This window comes from Seriola aureovittata, chromosome 22 (genome assembly GCF_021018895.1).
Source record: "Seriola aureovittata isolate HTS-2021-v1 ecotype China chromosome 22, ASM2101889v1, whole genome shotgun sequence".
In the NCBI taxonomy this organism is placed as follows: domain Eukaryota; kingdom Metazoa; phylum Chordata; class Actinopteri; order Carangiformes; family Carangidae; genus Seriola; species Seriola aureovittata.
Window position 1 is genome coordinate 7297186 of NC_079385.1, and position 25824 is coordinate 7323009.

At 41.3% G+C, this 25824-nt stretch overlaps 1 protein-coding gene across 2 annotated transcripts in view; it reads left to right on the plus strand.

Annotated features, from left to right (window-relative positions):
* The window catches only part of LOC130163158 (proton myo-inositol cotransporter-like), a 67982-nt gene that overhangs the window by 23635 nt on the left and 18523 nt on the right, over positions 1-25824 (plus strand). For both annotated transcript variants that reach the window (XM_056367067.1, XM_056367066.1), the window contains one exon: positions 18615-18723. In XM_056367067.1, the coding sequence (XP_056223042.1) occupies positions 18615-18723 (109 nt within the window). The remainder of the gene's footprint in view (positions 1-18614; positions 18724-25824) is intronic.

A 25824-nucleotide genomic window follows, 5' to 3' on the forward strand; every position in this document is an offset into this window, starting at 1 on the left:
GGTGTCTGTGGTAACTGCTGTTTAATAGTTCAGCAATTTGACTGATCTTTATCTTGGCAGATTTAACTAACTCCTTGATTAATGGTGGAGGGGTGGCGTTGGGTCCTTGCAAGTATAGTCTATGGGCCGGTATTTTCTTTTGTAAACTGTCTTTTGGAACAGCTGATTTGCAACAGATAGTGTAGGCCAGATGCTTCCTCCGTAGCACCTGGCCTCCGATCATCACTCCTCCTGCCTAAACCTAACCAACCCAACCAACGAAGGTGACGAGTACTAGCCAATCTGAGGCACAGTAGGGTGGGTCATGCCTTCGCCATCTTAGGCAAAAAAATTAAATAAAAAATTGGCTTGCAGCAAACTACTGAATAATACACATCAGAGGTGATTTTAGAAGTGAGTAAAAATAATACCAACTGAAGAATAAGTGGGTATGTGCCATATACCTGCATATACACTGCACTACACCACTGGTTAAGTGGAAGTAATGAAAAGAACTCCGAGCGCCTACTTCATCTTTTGAATCAAACTCAAGATGATGATGTGTTGCCACCCTCAAGTCAATGAGCTATGATTACCGCCTTTTCAGCCTGAGAGGTGGCGAGGAGGTGGGGGGGAGGGGAGGTTTGGGGGGAGGGAAAGAGAGGAGGGGAGGAGAGGTCGAAGACAAAGAGAAAGTGGAGTGGAAAATGGAGGTGTTGGGGCAGCAATTATGATGGAGAAGCAATATTGTGGCAATATAGCAGGCCGGTTCTGTCAGCCATTATATTGCCATCTTTCACGAGAAACTTCATAGTGCACTGTATTGAGCACATTGATTTCTGTGGACGGCCTGTTCATAACAATTCTTGTTTCAAGCAACACTGAGCAGACTCAGATGTAACCTTACAATAACAAAGGGCGTGTATGAGTGATGGAGGCACCGTTAAGCAGTAGATCACTTTATACGCAGCAATTGCACATGACATTTCTGTGACAAAGATATATGGAGGGAATTTTTTTTTTAAAATACCAAAGCAAATTAGCAAAGCAATAAACATTAAAGGAAAATTCAATACAAGTCTAAATATATCTACATTTTGTTTAATCTAAGGGGGAGGAATATTGGTGATTAGAGCATTCAGCAGACTGGAAGTCAGCGTTCAAAGATCAGTTCACTCCTACCCATCATTATACAATGCTACTATAGAATCACAGGCAGATACTACTTTTAAAATTTAAGAAAAACCAATATACCGGCAGCTGCGTTATTTGTATTGCCAGCACTAGCCATTCTGGACGCATGCCAGGTGCCGTGAACCCTCAGGTGCTGCTGTGAAAACACAAGTTCTCTTCTGATGTTGTTTTTTTTTTTTTTTTTCGATAATTCACAAACAGATTTTTTGTGCATTACCACCACCTCCTGGTGTGTAAGCGTTATCAAGTCTTGCAAGAGTTCACGTTCATTTGCTGCTAATGGATACATTTGGGTCACTGTTCACCAAAAACATGGGCATGTTCAATGAACGAATTCTTTTAGCTACTGACCTACACTTAAGTTTGCTTTCTTTTTAACAGCAACAGCATGTGTGGTTGATTTAGATGAGGCTGTGAAATGTTTGTGTTTGCTGCTTGAATTTATGAATGGAGGCTGTAATCGGCCTGGATTCATGGAAGTTGTAATGGATTTCAATAGTAACCAATTTTCACAACAAAATAAAAGTATCTTCTCAAACCACTCTATTAGAACTCTCTACTTATCAGCTCTCACAAAGTGTGTATATTAGTTTATGCAGGTTAGATCATTACTGCTTATTAACTTAACTGCGTTATTCGTATTCTGTTCCTCCATTAAGTCTTGATCCTACTCCAGGATGGACACGGACAGCTGCTGACTTGCATGCAGACAGCTGACACGCATGTGCACCCATACATACTACAATCGGGTGTGTCCATATGTGGTAGCAGGTAGTGTACAGCGCGTGAAAAACAGCTGACTGCAGGTCAATGAGAGTGGGGAGAGTGAATCCAAACATTAATGCTGTGGCCGTGAAAACCGAAACAATGAGTTGAACGATCCTAAAACACTCCGTAGAAGTGAGGGAAATAACTTGATCTATTATGGATTTAGACATTTTTATGAGTTCAGCTTTAAAGAGCGATGCACAGATGTCTAGTGGAACATCCCTTTAAAGAATGATGGCTCTCAGTCTGTTTATCCAGTCTCCACAAATCACTTTGAATAGGAGAGATGAAAGAAATCACTCAGTGTCAAGCACTTTGACATCAATTTAGCACAATATAATCACTGCATTATATAGGACGTCTTGGCAGACAAACAGGCTCATCAAGATGCAGTTTAAAAATGAATACGGCTTCATTTGAAAGTTAGGAAAGCAGAGAGTGCTCAGATTGATTTAAAGTAGAGACTCCACCATTACACACATAATAAGTCGAGATGTTATAGAGTCTGTTTTGTATTTATTTATACATATCACTCTGAAGACAGTTGTTTTTTTTCCCTGTATTTATTTGCCGCCTCCTCCTTAAACCTGCCTCTGTGTTTGACTCATGATTGTTTTAACCATCCATCTCCAGGTAATTGAATGGTACACTGTGTTAGCTATCAATAAAAGTGTGCTGCATTTATGTTCCTGCTGCGTGTTTATAAATGATTAATTTCATGCCATTCTAATCGCCGCTTATTCATACTAACACGCGGGCGCAAACACCTCGCACACATACCTGGGTAGATGTCTGTGGGAGTTTTCACATCTACCCTCCATGGCAATCCTAATTCTCCCACTGATCTTTAATAATTCAGGATATTTGAACATTTTATGAAACTCCACTTCTGCTCTGGGTCTGTTTAAATCCACGAGGAAATCATAACGAGACCAGAGCTTTATACAGAGGAAGAAGTGTTTGGAGTCACAAAACAACAGCCCTATTCAGTGTTGTAAATTTTTAAACATGACCCATATATTTTAAAATTATTCTATTGGTCAAAATAAATGAGAGTCATTAAAAAAGACTAATACATTTTAAAAGGTTCGAGGGGCCTTATTTGATCAATTCCACTGGCTCCAGAGTTTGTAGCATCCAAACATCAAGATTTCGTGACGTAAGCTGGGTTCACGGCTCCGCTCTCAAATCAAGACTTAATTAAATCTGCACATCCTAAAGGCACTGTCTTCTCCTGTCTCCTAATTTCAATAAATATGCTTTCTGCTCTCGTCCCACCTCTTGTTCTTGGGCGTTAGGAAACCCAGGTGGGCTCCGTGTCAAATATGTGCGTAATATGAACAAATATTTTGATGTAAGACGAGTGGAAATGATTTTTTTTTTTTTCTTTTTGCCATCAGTTTGAGCAACAATGAGCTGATGGCGGTGGATAGCAAGGTGGAGTGCAGGCAAATGAAACCAACATCCCAACTGGGAAATTATTATGGAGGCTGCATTAGCAGAGGATGCAAAGCAAGGCAAGCTGCTCATGATGAGAGGGGAGATTAGGGAATTATCTTTCTCTTTACTTCAGTAATTGGTTTCTATCTAGGCCTACACGGCCCGAAAAAAAAACAAAGTATGAATGCATTCAACTCCAGATTCAAGTTATCCAATGCTGGTGCAGACTATGAATTCACTATTCATCAGCAGCAGAATTCTTATTGATCTTTATAAAATATTAGCAGACACTTGAAGGTGTTCACATTATTATACATTTTCATTACTTTTTTGTTGAAAAATCAATGCACTCAATACACAATGAGGAGCATGGGGATTGCTTTTTTTTTGTTTTCAGCATAAAGAATAGGAAAAAGTTTAGAGAATAGTTAAGCAGCTTAAAGGTTCGAAAGTTATGAGATGAGTTGTTGATGACAAAGAAAATGGATGCTTCTGGTAAAATACATTTTAATGGTGGATGTAATCTATCGTAGCAAAAGTAATGAGTTTTTTTTTAGTTTTGACCCAATGGCATCACAAGAATGACGAAACCAAAACATCAAGAGGAAATTGAAGGCTTACATAAATAGTTAAACATTTTGGGAAATAGGTGTATTCATTTTCAAGAGTTAGATGGGCAGATTGATAGCAGTCTCAACGTACCATTTGTTTCCACACTTTGTTTAATCTAATACAATCCATACAGCAGCCAAACAAGATACAACATTTTAATTTGGAAAGCTTCAGAGGTGCTGTTAGGCAGATGTTGTTACCATTGGGCAGAACCAGGTTAGTTTCCACTGTTGGTGTTGATTAGCTACAGGCTAACCATCTCCCTGCTCCAGCTTCACATATTCAGATGGTCCAGGATGCAGCCGCTGGGATGTTGAGTGGTACTAAAACAAAACGCCAGCACATCACCCCAGTCTTAGCCTCCCTTCACTGGCTTTCTGTTCATTTCAGAATTCAATTCAAAGACCCTGCTGATTACCTTTAACTCTGCTCTTATAGATCTCTCAGATCTCATCCCTTCTACATGTCCCACGAGCTCATCTAAAACTAAAAGGTGACAGAGCTTTCACAGTTGCAGCTCCAAAACCCTGCAATCTCCTGCCATCGGACGTCAGACTTACTTCTTCCATCTTCCATCTCAATGTTTAAATCAATGTTAATGACATATTGTATTCACTGGCCTTTTAGCTCACTAACCTTCTAGTCCATTGTCATCTTAATATTGAGCTTTTTCTTCTTGCTGTCTTCTTGTTTGAGTTATTATACTTATATATCTCTTATGTACTGTAGGCCTATACTTTTTTAATTCATTTTAATTGACCTTTGTACAGCACTTTGGTCAGCTCAATCTGTGTTTAAATGTGCTATAGGATTAAAGTTGACTTGACTTAAAGGACAGACACAAGCGTAGTATCAATCAATCAACTAACTTTTTGCAAGAAAAAGAATGAGCTCATTTAAGAAAATGTCTGAACTATTTCTTTAACAGTAAGAATTTAGTGCTGAAATGAAACTGAGGCATATTGCAAGACTTCTGAACATTTGCAATGTTATCAACACTGTTAAAGGTAATCCGTGATCTAAATCTAAATCTAAATAAACTGATTTAACTGAGCTTCTGCCAGCCGGCCTAAGACCACATGCGTACTACTAAGTTTTCATTTGAAGATGGAGTTTTAAAAAGGAAAAAAGCGATCTCTATCCAGACGACCATTTCTGCCCCAGATCAGAAGCGCACACACATTCAGTACATGGCCTTTCACCACTGGTAGTCGAGGCTGATAAGACTCAATCAGGAGGCAAGTGTGGGTGTAAACGCAGCAAAAGAGATAAGTTTTAAAACTAAAATGTATCGGTGCGGATGTAACCTAAAGGCCTCCGCACGCTTCTATAGAAGTTCTTGTCAGCTGATCTTACATCTTCTGAAAGCCCGTCCACCCACACCTTTCCTACATCAGAACTGAGAGGCTGCATCGGGAAATTTGTGCAACTTTTCGAAAACCGACAATCTGACAAGCGCGCCCAAGTGATGCAGCAGATTTCTTACTTTCTCCCACTTTATTTTTTCCATTTCTCACACAACTGCTTTAGTCACCTTTCGAGCCTTCAAGGAGAGACTGCGTGAAGGCGTGCAGAATACCCGCTGGTACGATTAATGGCTTTTCATGCCTGTCTATTACTGCAAGCTTTTCGCCCTACGTTCACCTGTGGCCATTTGGACATGTATGAACACTTTTGCCTTTTAGATAGTTTGTTTTAAGCTCAGCAGACCTTTCAATGTGACAACCTTGGACAGATATGTGCACCTCCACAGAGGTAGACCTTGGCTTTGAGGACATTCTCACTGCTCATATAGAGAAAAAAGTCAAATGTGATTTTGATTTGTCTGCATCTGAAAGTTTAAAGAGGTGCGCTCTCAGTGTGCTGCAATTTTTTAGCCTTGACTAATCGTCACTAAACTCACAATGGAGGCAAAATAAAAGGAGGCTTTTAATGGCTCCACTAGAGCTTTTCACGTATATGAATTGCGGAGCACAATGTGAATGAAATGAAGGCTACTTTAACGCGCAGCCATATCCTTGTGAACCAGTTGGTCCCAGTTTCCGCAGCTGAAGCTGGGACTCATCCAGAGATGCCTTATTCAATTAAAATATGCTTGTTGAATTGGTATGTTTTGGGTACAGAAGCTCCAGTGAGCCCTGGCTGAAATTAACAAGCACAGTAATGGTTATGACTCAAATGTTCCATCTGTAGAGGTGGGTTTATTAGGTCAGTAAATTATTTTTCAGCAAAATGATAACCCAAATAGGCTTTAATGGGAAATTAGAAATTCAGATTGATATAGGAAACGGTGCCTATGTTTCCTGTTTCCCCCCGAGCCTCCCCCACTCCCTCTCTCTTATTTCTGTATGTGCGTGTGTGTGCGTGTGTGTGTGTATACTCCTATGGAAGACCCTTGCCATTTGCAATAGGGCAGGTATGCAGCTGGGGAATCATGAATCTCAGTAATTCATTTAGATAGACTACCAGCAGACTTCAGAATAGCTCCAGAGGTTTTATTAGTGGCCAAAACGCAAACATGGAAATGGATAGGTGCGCGTGAGTGTGTGTGTGTGTGTGTGTGTGAGAGAGAGTGTGTGAGAGAGAGAGGTTTGTGAATGCAGCTTTTACAGCTGCATTCAAAGGAAATGATGCACCATGATGCACAGACTGGTTCATTTTACGTGCTTAGAGCAATGTTCGGCTCCACCAATGATCAAATCAATGCATCACAGTCATTTTCCTAAATATTTTATGTAAGCTGGACGCAAATTTTATTTTACTTCAAGCATAAATACATCATTGAAAACCCCCCCAAACCTGGACTGATGCGGCAGATGTTTCTTTCATAACTGGTGCAAATACAGGAGTCTGGATTTATTTTTAACCAGCCTGTTTCTAAAATCTTTAACCTGGCAGGATGTACTGGAACTCCAATGAGCAAGCAGCTTGTAGTCTGTGTGGTCTTTGTACACAAAAGCACGGTCTGTGGAGTAACCGCTGCTTCAGCCTCTTAATTTCCAATTACTATCACTGGCTGTAGAAAAACAGAAGTCAATGGTCTCAGTCCGGAAGGGTTCATATAGCCCGTTACATATTGCTCCGAGTTGGGAACACACATTTGCATTAATGAGGACGTATGACTCCACCACTGCAGATAGCAAAATGATGATCTTCAGAGTTACTTTGTCTTGTCGCAGTGACCCGATGTTTCTATCAGGAGGTTTTATCAAGAAAACTGATGATTAACAGCAAAAATCAGCGACTTCAGTGACTCATCATCACACTGAAAAGTTAGTGTTGAAGCTGATTTCTAAACATAACTTTCACCTTTCTTGACTATATAACATAGATTGTATTTATCATATAATCTGGAATAATACGCTTGTTACAAGAAGAAGAATAAGTGCTGATTCCTTGTTCCTTGTTTTCATCACAGCAGCGCAGTTTGATTCCCCACAGAATACAAATCTCTGTAAGATCTCGCCGTCTCTTCAACACACATTTGTTTCCTTGTTCCACATTCAAATGTCCTCTCAAATAACTGAGCCAGCACTTCAGAGGTATGATAAGAAGTTTCAAAAGGAGTTTTTCATTCACCCTCTATCTCGCTGTTACAGCTTGTATCCTTTCCCTGAAATGAACTTTTCTGGTGGATCTACTCGAGTCTTGATATTATCTTCTTTTTATTATTATTTTTATTCACATCTCTATCTATTTATCATTTTGTCTGTACCGCAGATTGTTCCGAATATTTACTTTGCTTGAATGGATCAATCAGACATTGATTTGTTTACTTAATCGTCTTTTGGAGGCTTCGTTTTGAGCAAAGTTTTCTTGTTCGGTATGAGTCTCGGCTGAACCCACTCCGTTTGCCTCAAGGCTGCTCAGACAAGAGGTGCTCATGAGTGACTCATGCAGAGAGGAGAAAAAGATTTTTGACAAGATCAAAATGTGAGAACTTTCTTAAGTGCTTGCCACTAAACTCCTAACTTTCAAGTTTTTAGTTGTGTTTAAGGAGAGGGATCAACTTTTTCAAGGGTGACATTATTTTTTTGTAACCTGTAGTTGATGTGAATGGCAGTTTAGAGAGGTTCCCTAAACTGCATCAGTGCAGTAACAGACAAAATAACAACATCTATAGATGCAGTCTGAATTATTTGAACTAAAACAGTGTATTAGGATGTCACGGCAATTAACACACCAGCAGGTTAAATATGGATGGTAGCCAGTCGACTGCTGTTTCCAATGACAACAGATCCTTTTCCCCCTGTGGTTTTCCTCTCACCTCTTCTTAACTCCCAGCATCCATGACAGCAGCTTGTCTCCTTCTCTTCCCTCTCTTCTCATTTTTTTCCTATATTTTTTCCTTTCCTTTCCAGCACCCCCCCCTTTCCTTTTTTTCTTTCATTTGCTCCCTATTCTTTCCTTTCCCCTCTTCTCCATTCCTGATCTCTGCTTTACCTTTTTTTCATTCATCATCTCCTTTTCTTCTCTCCTTTTTCCTAATTTCCTTTCCTCTCTTTTCACTTCATTTCATTTCTTCCCCTATTCCCTTTACTTCTGTTTCCTTTCTTGTACTCTCCTCTCCTCTCCTCTCCTCTCCTCTCCTCTCCTCCTCCCCTCTCCCTAATGAAACACATTCGACCAGTATAAACTCACTCTGACCCTGGAGGAGAACTGGATCAGATTCCGATCACAAGCCACGTCACTTAGAAAACATGAAGGTCATCTCTGTACGTTTTGAAATGCAGATCACACTTTGCTCCGCTGCTGCTCGTAACGACTCTTATACCAATGAAACGCTGATGTCGCCAATCATTCTGCCTTTGTGAGTGATGTTTGCTATTACACAGATTGGTGTGCGGATTGAGACCAACTGTCTGAGTTCACACCGCGTGCGCCATCTGTTTAGCGATCGACTCTTGACTTGAGTGGAATGTGACTGAGCATTCATATCGTCCTTTGTACACCTGATTGTGAGGAAGTGTCAGTATTATCTTCCACCTATCACTTCAATTATATTCAATTCAATTTTGTATTCATTCAATTTGCTTTATTTGCATAGAAGTTCAGTGCTGTGGCTCTCTGCAGGACAGCCAGGAAATTAAGAGAAATCTAGCAGGATGTACTAGAGCTGCAAATCATTACGTGTAGTGGGGTTAGTGAGGGTCCGGACCATCTAGGGCAGGGGTATTCAATTCAAATTCAAAAAAGGTCCAGTTAGACCAAATTTCCCCAAACAAAGGATCCACTTTACCAACATTTTTCCAGCTCTCTTCTCATCTGCCTCGAGTCACAATGATTGGCTGAGTAGCGTCACGTGACCAATGCCGTAAAGACTAGAAAAGCCGCACCAGTTACAATAGAAACATTGAGTCAAGTTATATACGTTATACGTCCGGGTCTAGATCTGTGATAGACTGGTGACCTGTCTGGGGTGTACATGGACAGTGAGTGTGTTATATACCGATAATATACACACCAGTATACTGGTTAAGATTGGTTAAGATCAGGTTCTTGGAGTATCTCAGTTGTGTGTTGTGAAATGTGTGTTTTGTGACAAATGAAGTAATGGTGGCATGGGGATAAGTGAAGATTGCTGCGGCGCTCAAAATGTCTATCTGAACCCCTTTGTGCATAGAGAGGCCCCATTAGAGGTCATTGTTCCATTTGAAAGGGATAATTAGATTTTTTGAGAATTATTTTCTGTACATGTTCAGAGTTGAAAATGATTGTTGAACTGATTAGACAAGTTCAGTGGACTCAAAGTGCATGCAGACATTTGCCTGGGTAAAAGATGCTTAATGTAAGTTTTCTCTGCCGCAGAGCGTTGTTACTAACCGGGAGCAGGTGGTGATAATTGTCACTTGTCCTCTGATCAGCAGTGTCTTCATCTTCTCATGCTGAACCGAGGACAGACTGGATGCTACTGTGGGCCCACTGTCGCAAAGTGGTATTGTGATGCAGGATGGGCCTGGGCTAGCTGGTTAGCATGCTAACTACCGTAGGAGAAAAGAAGCGATGGAAATAGAAGCAAAACAAGAGTTAACATTGTCGTTGCATTCCACCGCTGGAGACAGCTGTTGGCGAGTAAAGGAATGAAGTTTGATGCTGAACGCAGTGTTTCTTCTAGACTGGTCAGTAAGCAGCTGTTAATGCTAACACTTTCTATGTAGCGATAGCAAAAACTTACATATAGCACCTTTAAGTAGAAAAACTAAGGTTTCCCAAAAGTCAGACTGTCCTCTCACTCTCCCAGGCATTACCTGTCCTGAGCTGTGGCTTAAGAAACTGCAATAAAAGATTAATGGAAGAGAGTATAGAATGATGGGTTTTAGCTTCGTGTTGCTGCCACTCCAAACTGTGTCGACAGTCTTCAGACTAACAGTGAATAGTATGCGGGTCATTGTGTTGCAGAATAAGTAGGGAGGAAAATCAACAGTGACAAATAGAGAACAAAAGAGCTTGTTTCTCCGAGCTCTCCACTCCTCTGTTCCCCTTTTTTCCCCGTTTTGCAATGGCAGATCTATCATGATTCCCCCTCTGTGCCTGTCACCAGCCCTGCACAGATAGATGGATACTGAACCAGCCTCTTTCACACGCCCTTACACGGTACCTTTGTGTGTGTGTGTTTGTGTGTGTGTGTGTGTGTGGGGGGGGGGGGGGGGGGATACATTGTTTCACCATTTAAAAATGTGATAATGAATATCTGCCAGCAGGAAAAAGTTGGCTCAGACTTTAGAAGGAAGAATCTCCAAATGGCAGATAAAGTAGGAAGTGTGAAAAAAATGAGAATTGAATGTGCAATGTGTGTGTATATTTAGTACAAATGCAGTTCTCGATAGTGTGTTTCCCATGTGTTGTGCAGCTATTATAGAGCACAGCAACAGAAATCAACAAAAACATGCAAAATATATAAACATTATAAAGCTTATGATGGTAACAATATGGTTACAATGATTACATTGATGGTGTCTGATGATGATGATCATTATCATGTGTCTGTGTGTGTGTGTGTGTGTGTGTGTGTGTCCAGAAAAATTGCCCATCTCTACTGTAGAATACTAAGATCTAAAATGTAAAAGTATGTATCCATAGTTTATTCTGTGTGTGTGTGTATTTCTGCTATTTCTTCCCCTTAGGCAATCAAGGCCTTGTTTTCTCCCTCTCACACACACACACACACACACACACACACACACACACACACACACACACACACACACATTATGTTTCTACTCTCATCCCTCAGGACTAACTACCCACCACTTTGGGGTCAAACTGGCAAAAGCAGCATCTGATTCTTGCGTAACATTTGTTTTAACACTACAGTTTACTCTCTGAGCTGTCATCTGGAGGCAGGAAGTGGCTTCTGTTCAGAAAATGAAAAAAAAAAAAAGTTATATCCTTAAACTTTTGCTGTGTTACTTTTCATCTAGCGACGGACACCGTGTCTCCAGGGAAACTTGTCTGAGCGCTGAATAATAGAAATCTCAGCTGGAAAATCAGATGGAGTTTAAAAATGAATGCGCCTCTGTGTCGCGTCCTCCTCTCAACTTCAGGTGCCTCCGCTGGTTTGATCTGATTCATAACCAGGCTGCAACATCTCAACGTTTTTCAAACCAAAATGGGAAAAGTTACACTGTCTGGCTCAGTTTATTTCCATTTCTTTCTTCCTTTGTGTATCTCTGTCCAGTGCCACCAGGCCACAGACACGACATGAGAGACTGACAGGAAAACCTGAAAGGCCGACTCCCGCGCTTTATTGATTGATTTCTCGGATGTTATTAGTTTCAAACCGGGGAGATGTTGGTTTTGTTGACGCTCACACTGAGACTGAATCTTTCAGAAACACTGTCAGCTTCTGCTGTGACAGCAGCTCCGCATGACACTAAGTTTTTCTCTGTCTGCTACTGCAGTGTACTGTAGCTGCAACATAAGGTGTTGTATTTTTTCAGTGTTAAAGAAATACATGCTTGTGATAAGAATTTGGAGGGAGAGCCACATTTGGAGTATTTGAACATCTAAAATCATAGGGGCCGACTGATAAGGAAACTTTTAACATCAGAGAGCTGCCAGCTTTGCCACGCCACATTAGTTTCATCCAAGTACATGGAGCATGTCCAGGCTTTCTTTAGTTTTTGGAGTTAATCGTGGGAATAAGCAGGTCACATAGAAATGTGGCCACTGAGGGACTGAATATTCCACTGGAAAAAACAAGTAACAAAGTAATTTTAGAGCGATCAGAGGTGAGTGAATCAAGGAGAGTTGAGGGATGAAGAAGCAGATAGCTGTGATCAGAGATGAAGATGTGTTGAAAGGTTCTGATCAAGAGAAAAGGTTTGGCTGACATTTAATAGGCTTTTTCCAAACCTGCTACATCTGTCCAGTATTTGAAATGTTGGTGAATAGTTGCTTGAGTCTAATTATTAAATGAAAATTCTACTATCCTACCATAATGTTGAATTAGTATAAGCTGCATTGCCACTTCTGTGTATTATTCTATGTCAGTCCCTGTGTGAGAGTGACTCCATTCATCCATTCATCCATCCATCCATCCATCCACCCACCTGTCTGTCTTGTGTTCGGCTCCTGGCAACCACTGGCCCCTCAGCGCCCTTAGATAAACACAGCTGCTCCCCTGCACCTGCAGACAGGAGTCTGGGATACTGGCAAGATTTGATCAGCTCCACTTTAAAATGCTGCTTCTACTAACGCTACAGGTCCAGAGGTGATTCTCAATTATCTGGGCAGAGAACCAATCAAGATTCTTGCTTTCCATACGAAATATGAATATTTTTAGATTTTGAACATCTATTAGAAGTGGATACATCCACATCTCACATATAGTGTCTTCATAATAATATCCAAACAGCAGGCCGCACACGGCCAGAAGCACATGTCAGCTCCAGGTGACTTACTTACCTGCCTCTCTTACAAGTACTTGGCAGCATCTTCTTTGGCTGATTTGATTTGCTTCACCCTCTCGACTGTATCATGCCTACACTTGATGTTAAGGTGGTCCAGTGGATATTATGGGCTGCCAAAGAATCAAAGACGACAGACATAAAGGCTTCCTCAAGTGCTTCAGTGAAAAAAAACAGAAGACGAAGAGAAGAAAAAGAAGTCTTCTGTGTGTTTGAAAATCACACAGTATGTTGCTATGACCTCACTTTAGTTCATTAAACAGAATTTAGGAGACATCGAAATATTAACTGGCACAGAGTCTAAAGTCTGTAAAAATGACTTAAGTGGCTAATTTGAATATGGAGATGTTCTGCTAAGACTTTAATTATCCCAGTGCGCCCGTAATCATGTCCAACCGAGTAGAGCTTCCCGCCATATTTAATTAGTCTCGCTAAATTCTACCTGTTTTTGTTAATCAAACTCTTATTTCAGATGTAGTCACCAAATACCCACATAAATAATGATAATATTAATAATTCTGGCACCATGATTAAACTGAAAGTGTATCAAGTAGGATCTTGCAGAACAGAATTTTCACCCCCAGTTTAGGAAATATTTAGATATTTTGAGAAACACTCATTCGTATTCACCTCGCAAGAAGAGAAGAGCCAATAGTAGCTTTGCAGCCATTTTAAAAGCCAGGCTTGTTGAAACATCTGCCCATGAGTTGGGACACAGCTATAGTGTAGCAACCAACCCACCCAATCCCCAACTTTTAAATTTTAAAATTCTGTTCCGTCACCTTTAGAAAGCGTTAGTAAGTATGTATTACTTTTTAAAACCTTTGGACAGTGCTAAATGTTTCCCATCTTTATGCTAATCTAAGCTAACGGCCTCCTGGCTGTAGTGTCTTAATTAGCATATGGACATTAGAGTAGTATTTGTCTTCTCATTTAACTCTTAGCAAGAAAATGTATAATATATTTCGTAAATGTCGAACTATTCTTTAACATGAGGGTATTTTTGCATAAAACATTTACCTGTAGCGTCGCTTTAAAAGAGAGATTCCGCCCATTTGGCTTTTTAGTCGTAACATTAACTTTTAGGAAACAGCCATTTCTTTGTCATTTAGTGAAACAGCAGAGGTGTTCCGCAGACAGCCTTTGCGGTGATAGTCCTAATTTCTATTCTCTATTAGTGCTGACCTTCTGTTCTGATCTTGACTGTGTAGAGTGCGAGGTGTCACGATCCGGCTCTGATGAGGAAGATGTGAGAAAGGAGAGAATAGGGGGAAGTATGTTGAAGGAATAATTAGAGTGAAGGTGGCGGTTGAGGTAAGAGGCCTGCAGATTGCCTGCTCAGACTTCAGCCCTTGATTGCAGCCTGCTCGGTTACATAAGTAAAGCCTGCTTTAGCCACTTACTTCCTGAGGACGCGGTGATTGGATGGATAGAAGGTGCTGTTCCTATCCATCTTAAAAAGCAGTGGCATTCCTCTTTCCAGACTGACTATCTTCATAATTCCTCCTGTGCTTGCTTCCATCGACTTCCTCACTGGGCCTCTTTGTTTCCTTGATTGTCCAGCTGCTCTTCTCCTCTTGATACTACTGACCATGTATTGACGCAAAGATAGAAATACACTGATTTACAAAAGATTTGCAAATCAATACGGTAATCAGTCAACATGAGTTCAGTGCACAGATGCCTGCCAGCGTTCCTAGAAAGCGAGCTGCCATCTGACTCTTTGTTCCTCTGCAGCTCCTTCCTCTCCAGCCTGTATATTTCATTAAGCCAACTGCGGCACATGTTTGAAGCGTGAATAAAAAGAAACATCTGACAGGACTAACGGTGGGAAGTGGGCACTATAATTGGCCGTGGGGGTTGTCACGTTAAATTGGGGCTTTTCCCGTAAGCAGGTAGCTGAGGAAACGAGCTGATAGGAGATTCCTTCATTGAATATCAAAGAGGAAGAGAAGAAGAAGAAGAAGAAGAAGAAGAGGGAGACAGGTCCTGGTTCTCATTAAAAACACATCTCAGTCTCCCCCTGCTCACTGTACAAACAAACCATATTATAGTCATAATGGCATAGGATCGATCACAGAGCTCATGTGAGTCTGTAGTGACCTTCGTGTGTGTGTGTGTGTGTGTGTGTGTGTGTGTGTGTGTGTGTGTGTGTCAGGCTGTCTACATTTAGGTTTGTGTGTTTCACTCTCAAAGGAACTGGTACATCATGACATTTTTCCTTGTATTATTCATGCATTTACCCATAATCTTTACACCTGAATGCATAATTTGTCGGATGAAGTTTTGTATTTAGTTGGTCGCAAGACAAGATATGTCTCGCATTTTGAACAAAATTGTGTTATCGTGGCACTGCAGGGCAAAATAAATGAAATAGACAAATAAATAAGGCAGATATTGTTGGAAAGCTTCAATATGGAATACTGATGTGCAATTACTGCAGTGCTGTGAGACTTAATCACTGCGCTTGTGGCTTGCTGGTAGCTCGCCGTCTTGTTTTTCATTGCCATCCTTCTTTTTCAATATCTCATCTGATTAAATTATAGTTAGGTTGCGTTCAGCTGAGGAAATGAAGCCATGTCTTTGTGAGCTTGTGTGTGTGTGTGTTTTATGCATGTATGTGTCGCCGCACATATACCGAATGAGTGAGTGCCAACGTGCTTGTTTTTGTGTGGGGGGGAAAGTAGTGTATGTATGTTTGTGTTAATGTGCTTGTATAGGTGATGTATGATCGACCCTTCACTCAAACTGTTTGTTTTTGGTCTTATGTGATTCTGTGTGTGAAGAAGAGAGCTTCTGTTTGTATGATCGATTAATGTGACTGTGTGTTTGCCCGAGTAAATGTAGCTCGACTTCAGGTCTCAACTCTCTTGACTTGGGCCCATGAATCCTGATTTCCCTGTTGGCTAATCAGATAAGAGTCCTCTGCTCTGGTCTCTGGGGATCAACCAATCTCACTCCACCGGGTTAGAGCCAGGGAAATGGCTCAGCCCATAAACGCATCACTTCCTCTTCACTGTCCGAGGTCAGAGCTCTGCTCCACATTAAACCTTGACTTTAGAAGCTGAATTTGAACGGCTCACAGGAGAAAAACAGCAGCTCATTGGGAACACAATTCTGATAAAAAAATGCCCAAAGAACTTATCATTTTCAAAAATATAATATCAACAATATAAACAATATTTTTCCCAAAAATATTTGTAACCAAACCAGGCTAAGGGATTCATTTTACTTAACCTGATGACATCACTACAACATCAGGGTTATTTTTCTTAATTATTAGAAAGCGACCTGAAGACGCTCTTTTCACAGGCTGAGTCATGCTCCTCAGTACAGATAAACTTTGGCAATCAGCCAAGTGAGTATATTATCACTGTGCTGCTGACAGTGTTGAACTTTGACTTTCACAGGCTACTGAGAAACAATACTCTTCTACTGGCATTTGGAGACTCTCAGGACAAGACCCACAGACAAAGCCGGAAAAATGAACTGCAACAAAAAGCCAGGAGCACAATGATACCATTGACTTTCAACAGTCAACATAATATTATACTGACAAAATATGAGGAAAAGAACGCATCAATTAAAAAAAACCTAATCTAAACTAAGATGGGGTTTGATAGCATTTGAGATACAGCTCCAAATTCACATATTAAATTTTAATTTAAAGTTGTTTAGTGGGGAATGAAGAAGAAATGTACTGTTTTTATTTCACTCGGTGCAGTAACAAAACAAATTTCAACTGTCAAGTGGTAATTTTAATTGTGATTTAGGTACCAATTACCAGATGAGCACGACACTGACACTAATAGAAACTAATTAACTATCAAACCTAAACCATCGACGCTCTGCTGTGCTGAAGGGTTGTCCTGACTCCTCCCATGATGCTCTGGGGCCGAGCTACAGCTGCAGAAGCTGTAGAAAATCAACACAGTGAAAATAATAATAATTCTGCATTATCATTCAATGAATGTTATTTAAATAAACTGCTGAAGTTTTGTATGCACAATGCACTTAATGTTACCTGAGGGTGAACTCTTTCTTCATGCTGCTACAGGTTACAGAATCCGACAGGTGACAGAATACAGTGTAACACCAGTGGCAGGCTTGTCTTTCTCAAGTTATCAGAAATGCCACAAGTTCTTTGTTGATAAATAGGACTTGTCATTCGTCCTGGTACACATACAAGGTGACAGCACTACTCCTGCTAAAACTTAGTTACACAAAACCTGATAATGCTAAACACGAACGATGCATCTCAACATGAGCCCTTAGAAAATGATTGCAAAGCCTGCCTATGTGCAGCAAATGTAGCTTGTGCTTATGTAGGACACTTCAAGAAAGAATGTCTTAAATCAAGGCTAAATGCAAGATTTTATAAAAATCTATAAAAGTCTTAAAGTTGTTTTTGATTGCGTCAGAGTGTGCTGTGCAAATTGCCTCTCTTTTCATCAAAAGGATGAAAGTTAAAAAGCCTCTTTCAGCATTTCAGAACTAAAAGGAATCAAAGATGAAAATGTGCCTCGAAGTCTGACAGGCGGCCATCAAAAGGAAGGCTGAAGTGTGTTTGTGTGTCAGCAGGGGCCCCCTTTTGCGGAGTCTGGTCTGCTCGTCAAACAGCTAAAGGAGGCGTCCACTGGTCCAGAGTCCTCCCACGCACAGCTGCTCCCAAATAACCAGCCTGTGTGTGTGTGTCATCTCATATTTGCGGGCTCATGCCATCCTCGTTTATGATATGTTTGCATGTTCTTGTGTGCCCTGGCATTACCTGTGTGTTTCTTTGTGTGTGTATTCAGGCTTGTTTGTCTGATCTCTCTGCACTCCGCGTGCTTCCCTCTTTATCCGACAGCTCCATGCCTGTCTCTCATCCTATTAAGACTTCTCCTCCCAGTGGAACCGCTCGTGTGTGTGTGTTTGTGTGTGTGTGTGTGTGTGTGTGTGTGTGTGTGTGTGTGTGTGTGTGTGTGTGTGTGTGTGTGTGTGTGTGTGTGCGTGTGAGTGTGTGTGTGAGATCACAGTCTGGCTCTGTAGCTGAGCCAAGTGGGACTCGGCAAGACCAAAGCCCACGTCAAATACTTGTTTCATCCCAAACAGAGATATCCACCATCTGAAAAAGGAGGGGGGGGGGAAGCAGCTACTGTGTTATGCTGATCCTCAAGAGAGACGTTTTGTTTTTGCACTTTTCCAGCACCACAGGGAGATCAGAGGTCAGAGTCAGCAACACAACAGCAACCCTGGAGCTAACAAAGCATCAGCATCCTGTTAAAACTTCAGTGAGGCAGATGGTTACTGTCACAGAGGATTGAACCTTCTGTGGGTCTTCCAGTATTAGCGCTCATTATGCTAACCTGATGCCCAAATCATTAATATATTATGAATACGGGGATTTATCAGCTAACAGACGTGACAAAACGAGTGTGTACTTTGGAAATATGAAAACATTTCTTGCCAAGACTTAGATTAGAAAATCGGTACGACTCTTGTGTCTGTGCGATAAATATTAATGTACAGCCGGTAGCTTGTTAGCTTTGCTGAAAGAAATCAGTTGTTATACTCAAGCCAGCCTGACTTTTGTAGCAGTCGGGGTCTTGCTGTTCTTACGGTGGGTAGCTGATTTTGGAATTAAACTCTGTTAAAGCCAGTGCATGCTTCACAGTGAAGACCCGCTGAGGTTGAAATTAATTTCTGCCGTGCCTCTGCTTGTGCCTCCAGATGGCCCGGTGATCTGGCGGATGCTGACCTACCCCCCGACTCGGCGGGCCCTCCTGGTTGGCTGTGGTCTTCAAATGTTCCAGCAGCTTTCAGGAATCAACACCGTCATGTGAGTCAAACTGTCCGCCACAGTTTTAGCTCAGTCGTGCACTATATGTCCGAAATTATTCTCCAGGTTGGCCCGTGACAACAGACCATATAGAAATCTGTATAGAGTCTTCAATGGTCAGCGTGAAATAGTGTATAATGGTCCAAGGATAGTTAATATTTGTAGTTTTGAATTGTGCATAGTTGTCTATGATTCAAGTCCATTCAGACAATTAGTTTTAGTTGATGTCTAAAAATTACATTTTAGTCTGCTGCACCCAGAAGGCTGTGGTAACGATTTTGTGAAAGAATAACTAAAAAATAACTCATGCATATCCTGAGTAACAAAAGCAATTACAGTCTGCAATGATTTCCATAAATGTACCTCACATTCATTAATAAACCTTTCTCCTGCTTCATCTCCATCAATTCTATTTCATGTTGATTTCCTTCTTTTATCCATAGACATGTCTTGAAAAAAAGTTACACAGTATCAGGTTTGTCATCTAAATAATATTGTCTTATTGTGAAGTGAGAGCTTAAATTAAATTATTAAAGTTCAACACACATTTTTCCACTTTTATTTAGAACAAAGAAAACACAGCAAAGTCTTTACAACTACAGATACACTACTGGTCAGTGCAGTTGACTTAGTTAAAAACAACTTGATTGTTTTGTGACCTGTAGAAAATGAACAACTTTGTTTGTCCATACTCTGTTCAGTCTTTAACGGGTAAGTTTTCTCTCCCGCCGAACGTGGTTTCTTGCTTCAGCCATAGCTGCATATACAAGAGACTTGGTTATAATACGCCCACTGAGCAGCACTACATGTTCAGGGCAGATTGGCTAACTGGTTAGCATGCTAACTTCAGTAGAAGAAAAGACGTGATAGAGACATTAACATTGGTGTTGCTTTCCACCACTGGACACAGCTCTTGGTGAGTAAGGCATTAAGCTTCATGCTCAACTCCCAGTGTTTCTTCTAGACTGGTAAGTAAACAGCTGTTAATGCTAATGTTTGCTATGTAGCAATAGCAAAACTTACAAATAGCTCCTTAAACTACAACACTGGTGAACACCCTCATTTCTGTGAAAGAGGTTGTTAGTTCACATTTTTGTTTATATTGTTTGAGACAGTTTACACTGCTCTTCAGTCATATAACTTAACTTTTTGGTTTTTATCCTGGGCACTGTGCTGGGGAAGCTTTGAAAGCACAACTTTGCAAACTACCAATTTATACCGGAAGGAGTTGAACTTCAGCAAAAATACACTAGAGAGAAATCAGGTTTATTTTAACTACAAAAAGAAGTTGTTTAAACTACTTTGTAAAAAAGAAAAAAGTGATATGAAATCATAACAAAACATAATACAAAAAAGTTGCTTGGCAACAGAAAATACTCGGTTGAGTTAATTGTAAAACATGGCAGCTTGTTCACTGCACTAGCTGCCTATGGCCATGGTGATTCTTCCTCAGACTGCGATTCAGGAGGTTTATCCATGATGATGTTGTCGCTGTGTGAGCTCTGAGGAACACCCACCCGTGGCTTTTGCACATGCACTACGCAAAGGTCAAGTGTGTGGTGTGGACTGCCTGGACTGCCCTCACAGCGGTCAGGGCTGGTCAAATGGGGTTCAATTGTAGTAGTAGTAGTAGCAGAAGCAGTGGTGAAATGAAAATAAAAAATCATTCTTTTCCTTTTATGGCCTCGAATTGTTTGTATTTTCAGTAGTTAACAACACAACCAACTACCAACATCTTGAGCAGCCATTACATTTTTCAATATTTATCTAATATAACATAATTCAACACATTTAATAAATATATAAAATGTATTTTCCTGACTGAAATTGGGAGAAATGTGCCTGTTGAAGCTGTGTGCTCCATCATAGATTAAAGTGAAGAGCCTCCAGTGTTACTGGATCATGTTGCCATTGAAAAAGGAGTTTGTGTGTGTGTGTTTTTTTTTCTTTTTTATTTCCTCCATTTTCAGGGTTAATCAAAACAATGATGATACATGACACTGAATCCGCGTGTCACCTGTCTTCCCATTGAACACAAGAGGGATCTAGACAGATGTATTCGGTTTAGCAGCACAGTATTAAATCACAAAACATTTCTTTCATCTTCCACAACACAGCGTACAACAGGGAGCAGTAGCCTCATTGCATTACTGCCCACTTGCCTGTGAAGGGACGGGCCACCTTTCCTCTTTTATTCTTTTTATCTTTCCCTCCGAGGAGATTGTGTCATCTGTCTCTGTCTCACCTCCCCTCTGAGATAAACTATATTACAGGCTCTGTAAACAATCTGTGGCTATGTGCTGTTGCTTAGCAACCTGGCGGAGGTGAGAGTAATAGGATAAGTGTGCGCGTGTTTTTGTGCGTGTCTGCATGCATGTGTGATTTCATTTGGCACTATGGACTTGGGCGACTGAGCATGTGCACCTGTGTGACATACATGCGCTCACGTGGGTGAGTGTGTGTATGTGAGACTAAAGGTATGGCCGTGTGTATCCTGAGAAATTCAGCTCTGGATCCGTCACAGATCTTGTTATCTGTCTCACTGTCACGTCTGACTATTGACTGTCTGTCTCTCCTACTGTATATTCATCTTCATCTCCTGTAGCTGACAGTGTGAACAGCAGAGGGGACAAACTAAATCTGTCACAGCTCTGTCCCGATGCACCTCTCTGTCTCTCTGACTTGTGTACCTGCCAGTCTTCCAGTCTGTCTGTAAAGAGTATGCCTGCTAGTTTATCTGTGTCAGCAGTGACCCATTTACACTGAGTATTAACACATCTTCGATCAAGATGGTGCCAAGATTATGTTATGTTTATACCTGGCATTAAAATGTGTCTCTGGTCTACAAATTGAAATCTGATTGCCCTTTCATTCGGAAAACTACCCACTGAGGCTTTCTTTGGTGATAAATACATCCTGCAGAAGTGACATTAGAGACCTCACCCTGCTGACAATCAATTCTCTAACAACAATCTCCCAGTTTGAGTTGTTTGCTGTTTGTTTGGTGTGATCTAAAACGTTTTATCCAGCTCATGCAAATTCGACTAGCAGTGTGATCCCATCGCAGCATGGTCTGTAGTTGCACCTAATGTTCTCAAGTGGACAGGAATGATTGAGAGTGGGATACAGTGATCCGGGACTTGAGATGAATGTGGTCCAGAGGCATAGAGTGGGATCCACTGGCCCCTTATCTACTTCTAGGGGCTTTTCTCGGACCACACCCATCTTTATGCTCAGCCTTCATTTAAATCTCAACTACACACCTGTTTCATGACTGACTGACTGTCACACACACACACACACACACACACACACACACACACACACAAGGTGAAAACGATACCAGCCTCACTGTCAGTCACGGCAACAACAGTTGTTAAAGACGCTGCCCACCTACACAGGTGTTTGTAGTTATTCTGGCTGATTAGCTCTCCCTCAGATTGAAGGTGAGCAGGTTAAGGTTAATGCAGAAGCTATTATACTAACAAACGGTGCTAGAAACAACAATAGATTTGGAAATTGTCCTGTCCTAACAGGTGCAACACAATGAACAGGAGAGTGAGAGGGAAATGTCAAACAAGTACAGACTTTACAAGCCCACACAGCGCTGAGTTATCTGAATTACAGAGTTCAAATATGAAATAAATATCAACTTTCAAGTGGTGATTACTCCTGGGAAACTTATCTCTCTGTAAGCTCCAATATACAGCGGATGCCTCGTGTCAGCCGCAGTCTGTCAATCAATGTAATGAAAGCAATGAAGATTCAGTGGATATAGTTTTATATTGTTAATGTGCCGTATTTTTTAGCTCTCACAGGACAACTCAGGGAAGAATTATAAATGTCCTGAGTTGCCGTGTGGCACGGAGACTCGCAAGTCGTAATCATGGGAATCCTTCCCATCTTTCTCATTCATCCAATATGACATGACTTCGGCGTGAGGAGAGATCTAGTCAGGGAAGATGAGTGAAAATCAAATGTGTAGTTTGACAATGGATGTTGGCATTAAGGACAAAACACTTTGCTTGGTCTATCCAATAATCCAGGATATGTTAATTCCAGATCTAACTGATGTGAATAAGTTATTTCCAAACCATCATTTAGACAGAATATCCGTGGTTTTAATGTGAAGTGTCAGAATCTGAATAAAGATGCGGACAGCAGAGGCTAGGCAGGTACAATTGGAAGAGACTTTCCTCCCAGATGAGGGTATAATCAGTACAGACTGATGGAAGCAGCAGAGAAAGAAATCTACAAACAGCCAAGAATACAAGGAACAGCAAATCCTGTAGTACAACTCAGGCAACATTACAACTGAGCCAGGACACTAATGGGCAACAAGGTGCAGCTGTGGGAGGCAGACAGCAGGTCAGGGCTGACGAGGGAACGACCCACAGGTGTACAGAGCAGGAACTTTACTCTACATACTAATTAACATTTGTTCAGTGTGAAGAATGTGCTGTAAAACTACAAGAATATGAAATATTTAGGACAACATTTGGCTTGAACTGAGAAAATTAAACTGGCAGCAAGAGTCCAAAGTCAGTTTTAAGTTGAGCACTGGCTGATATTTTGCCATCTGACACATTCTCAGATTCTTCACACACTCTTGATGTTCTGCGATTCCTTATATGGTGAGTAATAAAAAGCTAATGATTTTGGACACTGAGCGTCCCTGGTTAATGGGAGAGGAAAGAAACACAACACATAGAAACCAGGCACAGGGAAAGAGGGGAAGGGAGAGGCCTCGGCTGTTACCATGACAATGGTCCCCATTCACTGATGAACATAATGTAAAGATATAAAAAAAAAAATTAATCTAGTCTTCAAAATTGATATCTCAATTCTCTATGCTTGTCTGTCTTCTAGCATAACGTAGTGGACTTTCTCCATGAGGATTTCTTCCATTCACGCCTGTGTTGTATCTTTTAGTCTTTATCAACACCTGTCTGTTTCTTTTTTTCCAGCACTGATGTCACTCATCCTGTGTGTGCGCCTCTTACCTCGGTATATTTTGCCAGCCTGTCTGTCTACTACCTGTCTTTTTGTTCCCATGCGGAGCTGCCAGGCCAGCCCTATTAGCCAGTGAGATATAAAGGAGGCCTGGGGAGCCAGTAAATCAGCCAGGCTTAGAGACAAGCTCCACTCTCCCTGTCCCCAGCTGCTTTCCCTGATTAAAACCACCGGGCTGGCACAGAGAAAAGAAAGAAAAAGGGCAGTGAGAGAAGCTGGCAGACTGGCAAAGATATAAAAAATGCAAACCAAACTAGAGCGGCACATTTTGTCTGTCACTCTGCTCTAACAGTCCTTGACAGGAACGGATTGATGGAGTTCACGGATTTTTCTTTTTTTTTTGCGTCAAATATGCTCAGATGGAGCCGTAGCGAGGCCGCGTTCCTCAGCAAGGGAACAAGGGCAAACGATCAGCTGAAGTTGTAATCGATCAGGCAGCTCGACCAATAAAACCTTGACGATCTAACAAACCGTTTTATCTAGTTAGTTAAGAGATTTGCCACAGATCTGCCTTGTCGGAGCTGACTCACACAGGGAGATCATTGCTGCCCCTGACAAGTATTTCTATAGATAAAATCCCAGTCTGTCAAATGCACTTACAGGTAACTGAGAGGATATGTCGTTTTCTCAGCCCAACATTATTATGTAATTTAATCGATTGGAAATGTATTTTTTCAGTCAAAGCTTCGCTACATGTTTTACTCTCCATCTTTCCCTGTGCGGAGGTCACATGTTTTTAATTGGGGCTCAGGTGCGCAGAAAGGAAGAGGGGGTTACGAAGGGGCTGGCGGACTGTCAGAGAGAGAAGATTGTGACAGAGAGTCTGTCAAATGGAGCAGTGGTGTGATGGAGCCGGGGCCACTTTACATGGGAGTGCTGTGAATCCGGTAGTCGCTCATCATGCTGTATCCCACTGAGATCCTGTCTTTGTTCCGTTCACTTAACGCGGCTGACGTACAGCTCGGGAGGCGCACTTTGCACTCTGCCGAATGGAAATTTAATCTCCGTTGAAGCAGATCGGGGGTTACTCTTCCAAAACGTATTCCTACATTCCACGTACGCGATGATCAGTGAGGCACAGAGGTTTTTTCGAGGATGGCGCGGACATCTTCTCAAACAAAGGTCACTGCTTGTTCAGTAGCTTACTTGCTCACACGTCCAGATCAGACACTTGGATGCAAATGTGTTTTCTCAGTGGCGGCAGTGTGCTGTCAAATCGCATTTATACAGACGTCTTCAGATGAACTTCATCCAAACTCTGGGTTCAATGGTGATATTCCCCTAAAACACACAACAGCTGGATACCGTGGCGAGGACCCACGGCCGTGGCCAACATCCAGTCTGAGATAGATTGGCTGAGCCCACAGACACCTGCACTACCCAAACTAATGTTTATCAAACACAAATAATGAGCTGATGTGATTTTCTGTATATAAGTTGGGTCTATGCTTTAGCTCCTTTTTTGGCTTTCATCTCTTCTGATAGACTTCCCTTGCCTTAATCCTTTTTCTATGTGAGTTGGCATCTCCTGGCGGCGAACAGCAGCGTGCTGGTTGGCGGTGCGTCTTGAGCAGCGTGGGCGACAAATAACACGTTAACTAATTAACTAATGAGCTATGATGCGGTTCGACATCAACCAATCGGAAAATTTCTCTAGAAAACACAACTGTTCCCATCAAATATTTGCTCCCAAGCACAACGGAAGAGATTTTGGAAAAACTGCAGCGTTAGGTTTCCCCATCCTCTACAACGTGTCCCACGACTTAAATTAAAAAAACAAACAAAAAAACAACAATGCATTGACAAAGGTGTGTGACATTGTAGGTATTCCAGATGAGTTGGCGAAGTGAAGTCCATAATATATATATTGTGTAATTAGGAGGGATTTGCATGCTAACTAGCACCATAGCATGCAAATCAGCAATCCAATCCATTCTTTCTTCACTCTTGCGCTCTCGGCCTGAACATACGGTTCCAGTATATTATTTAGGGAACTAAAAACATGCAGCCACTCTGTAAAAAAACATTCTCCAATGCTTATACTGCATAATGCTGATATGCGTTGACATATACAAGCATGTTTGGATT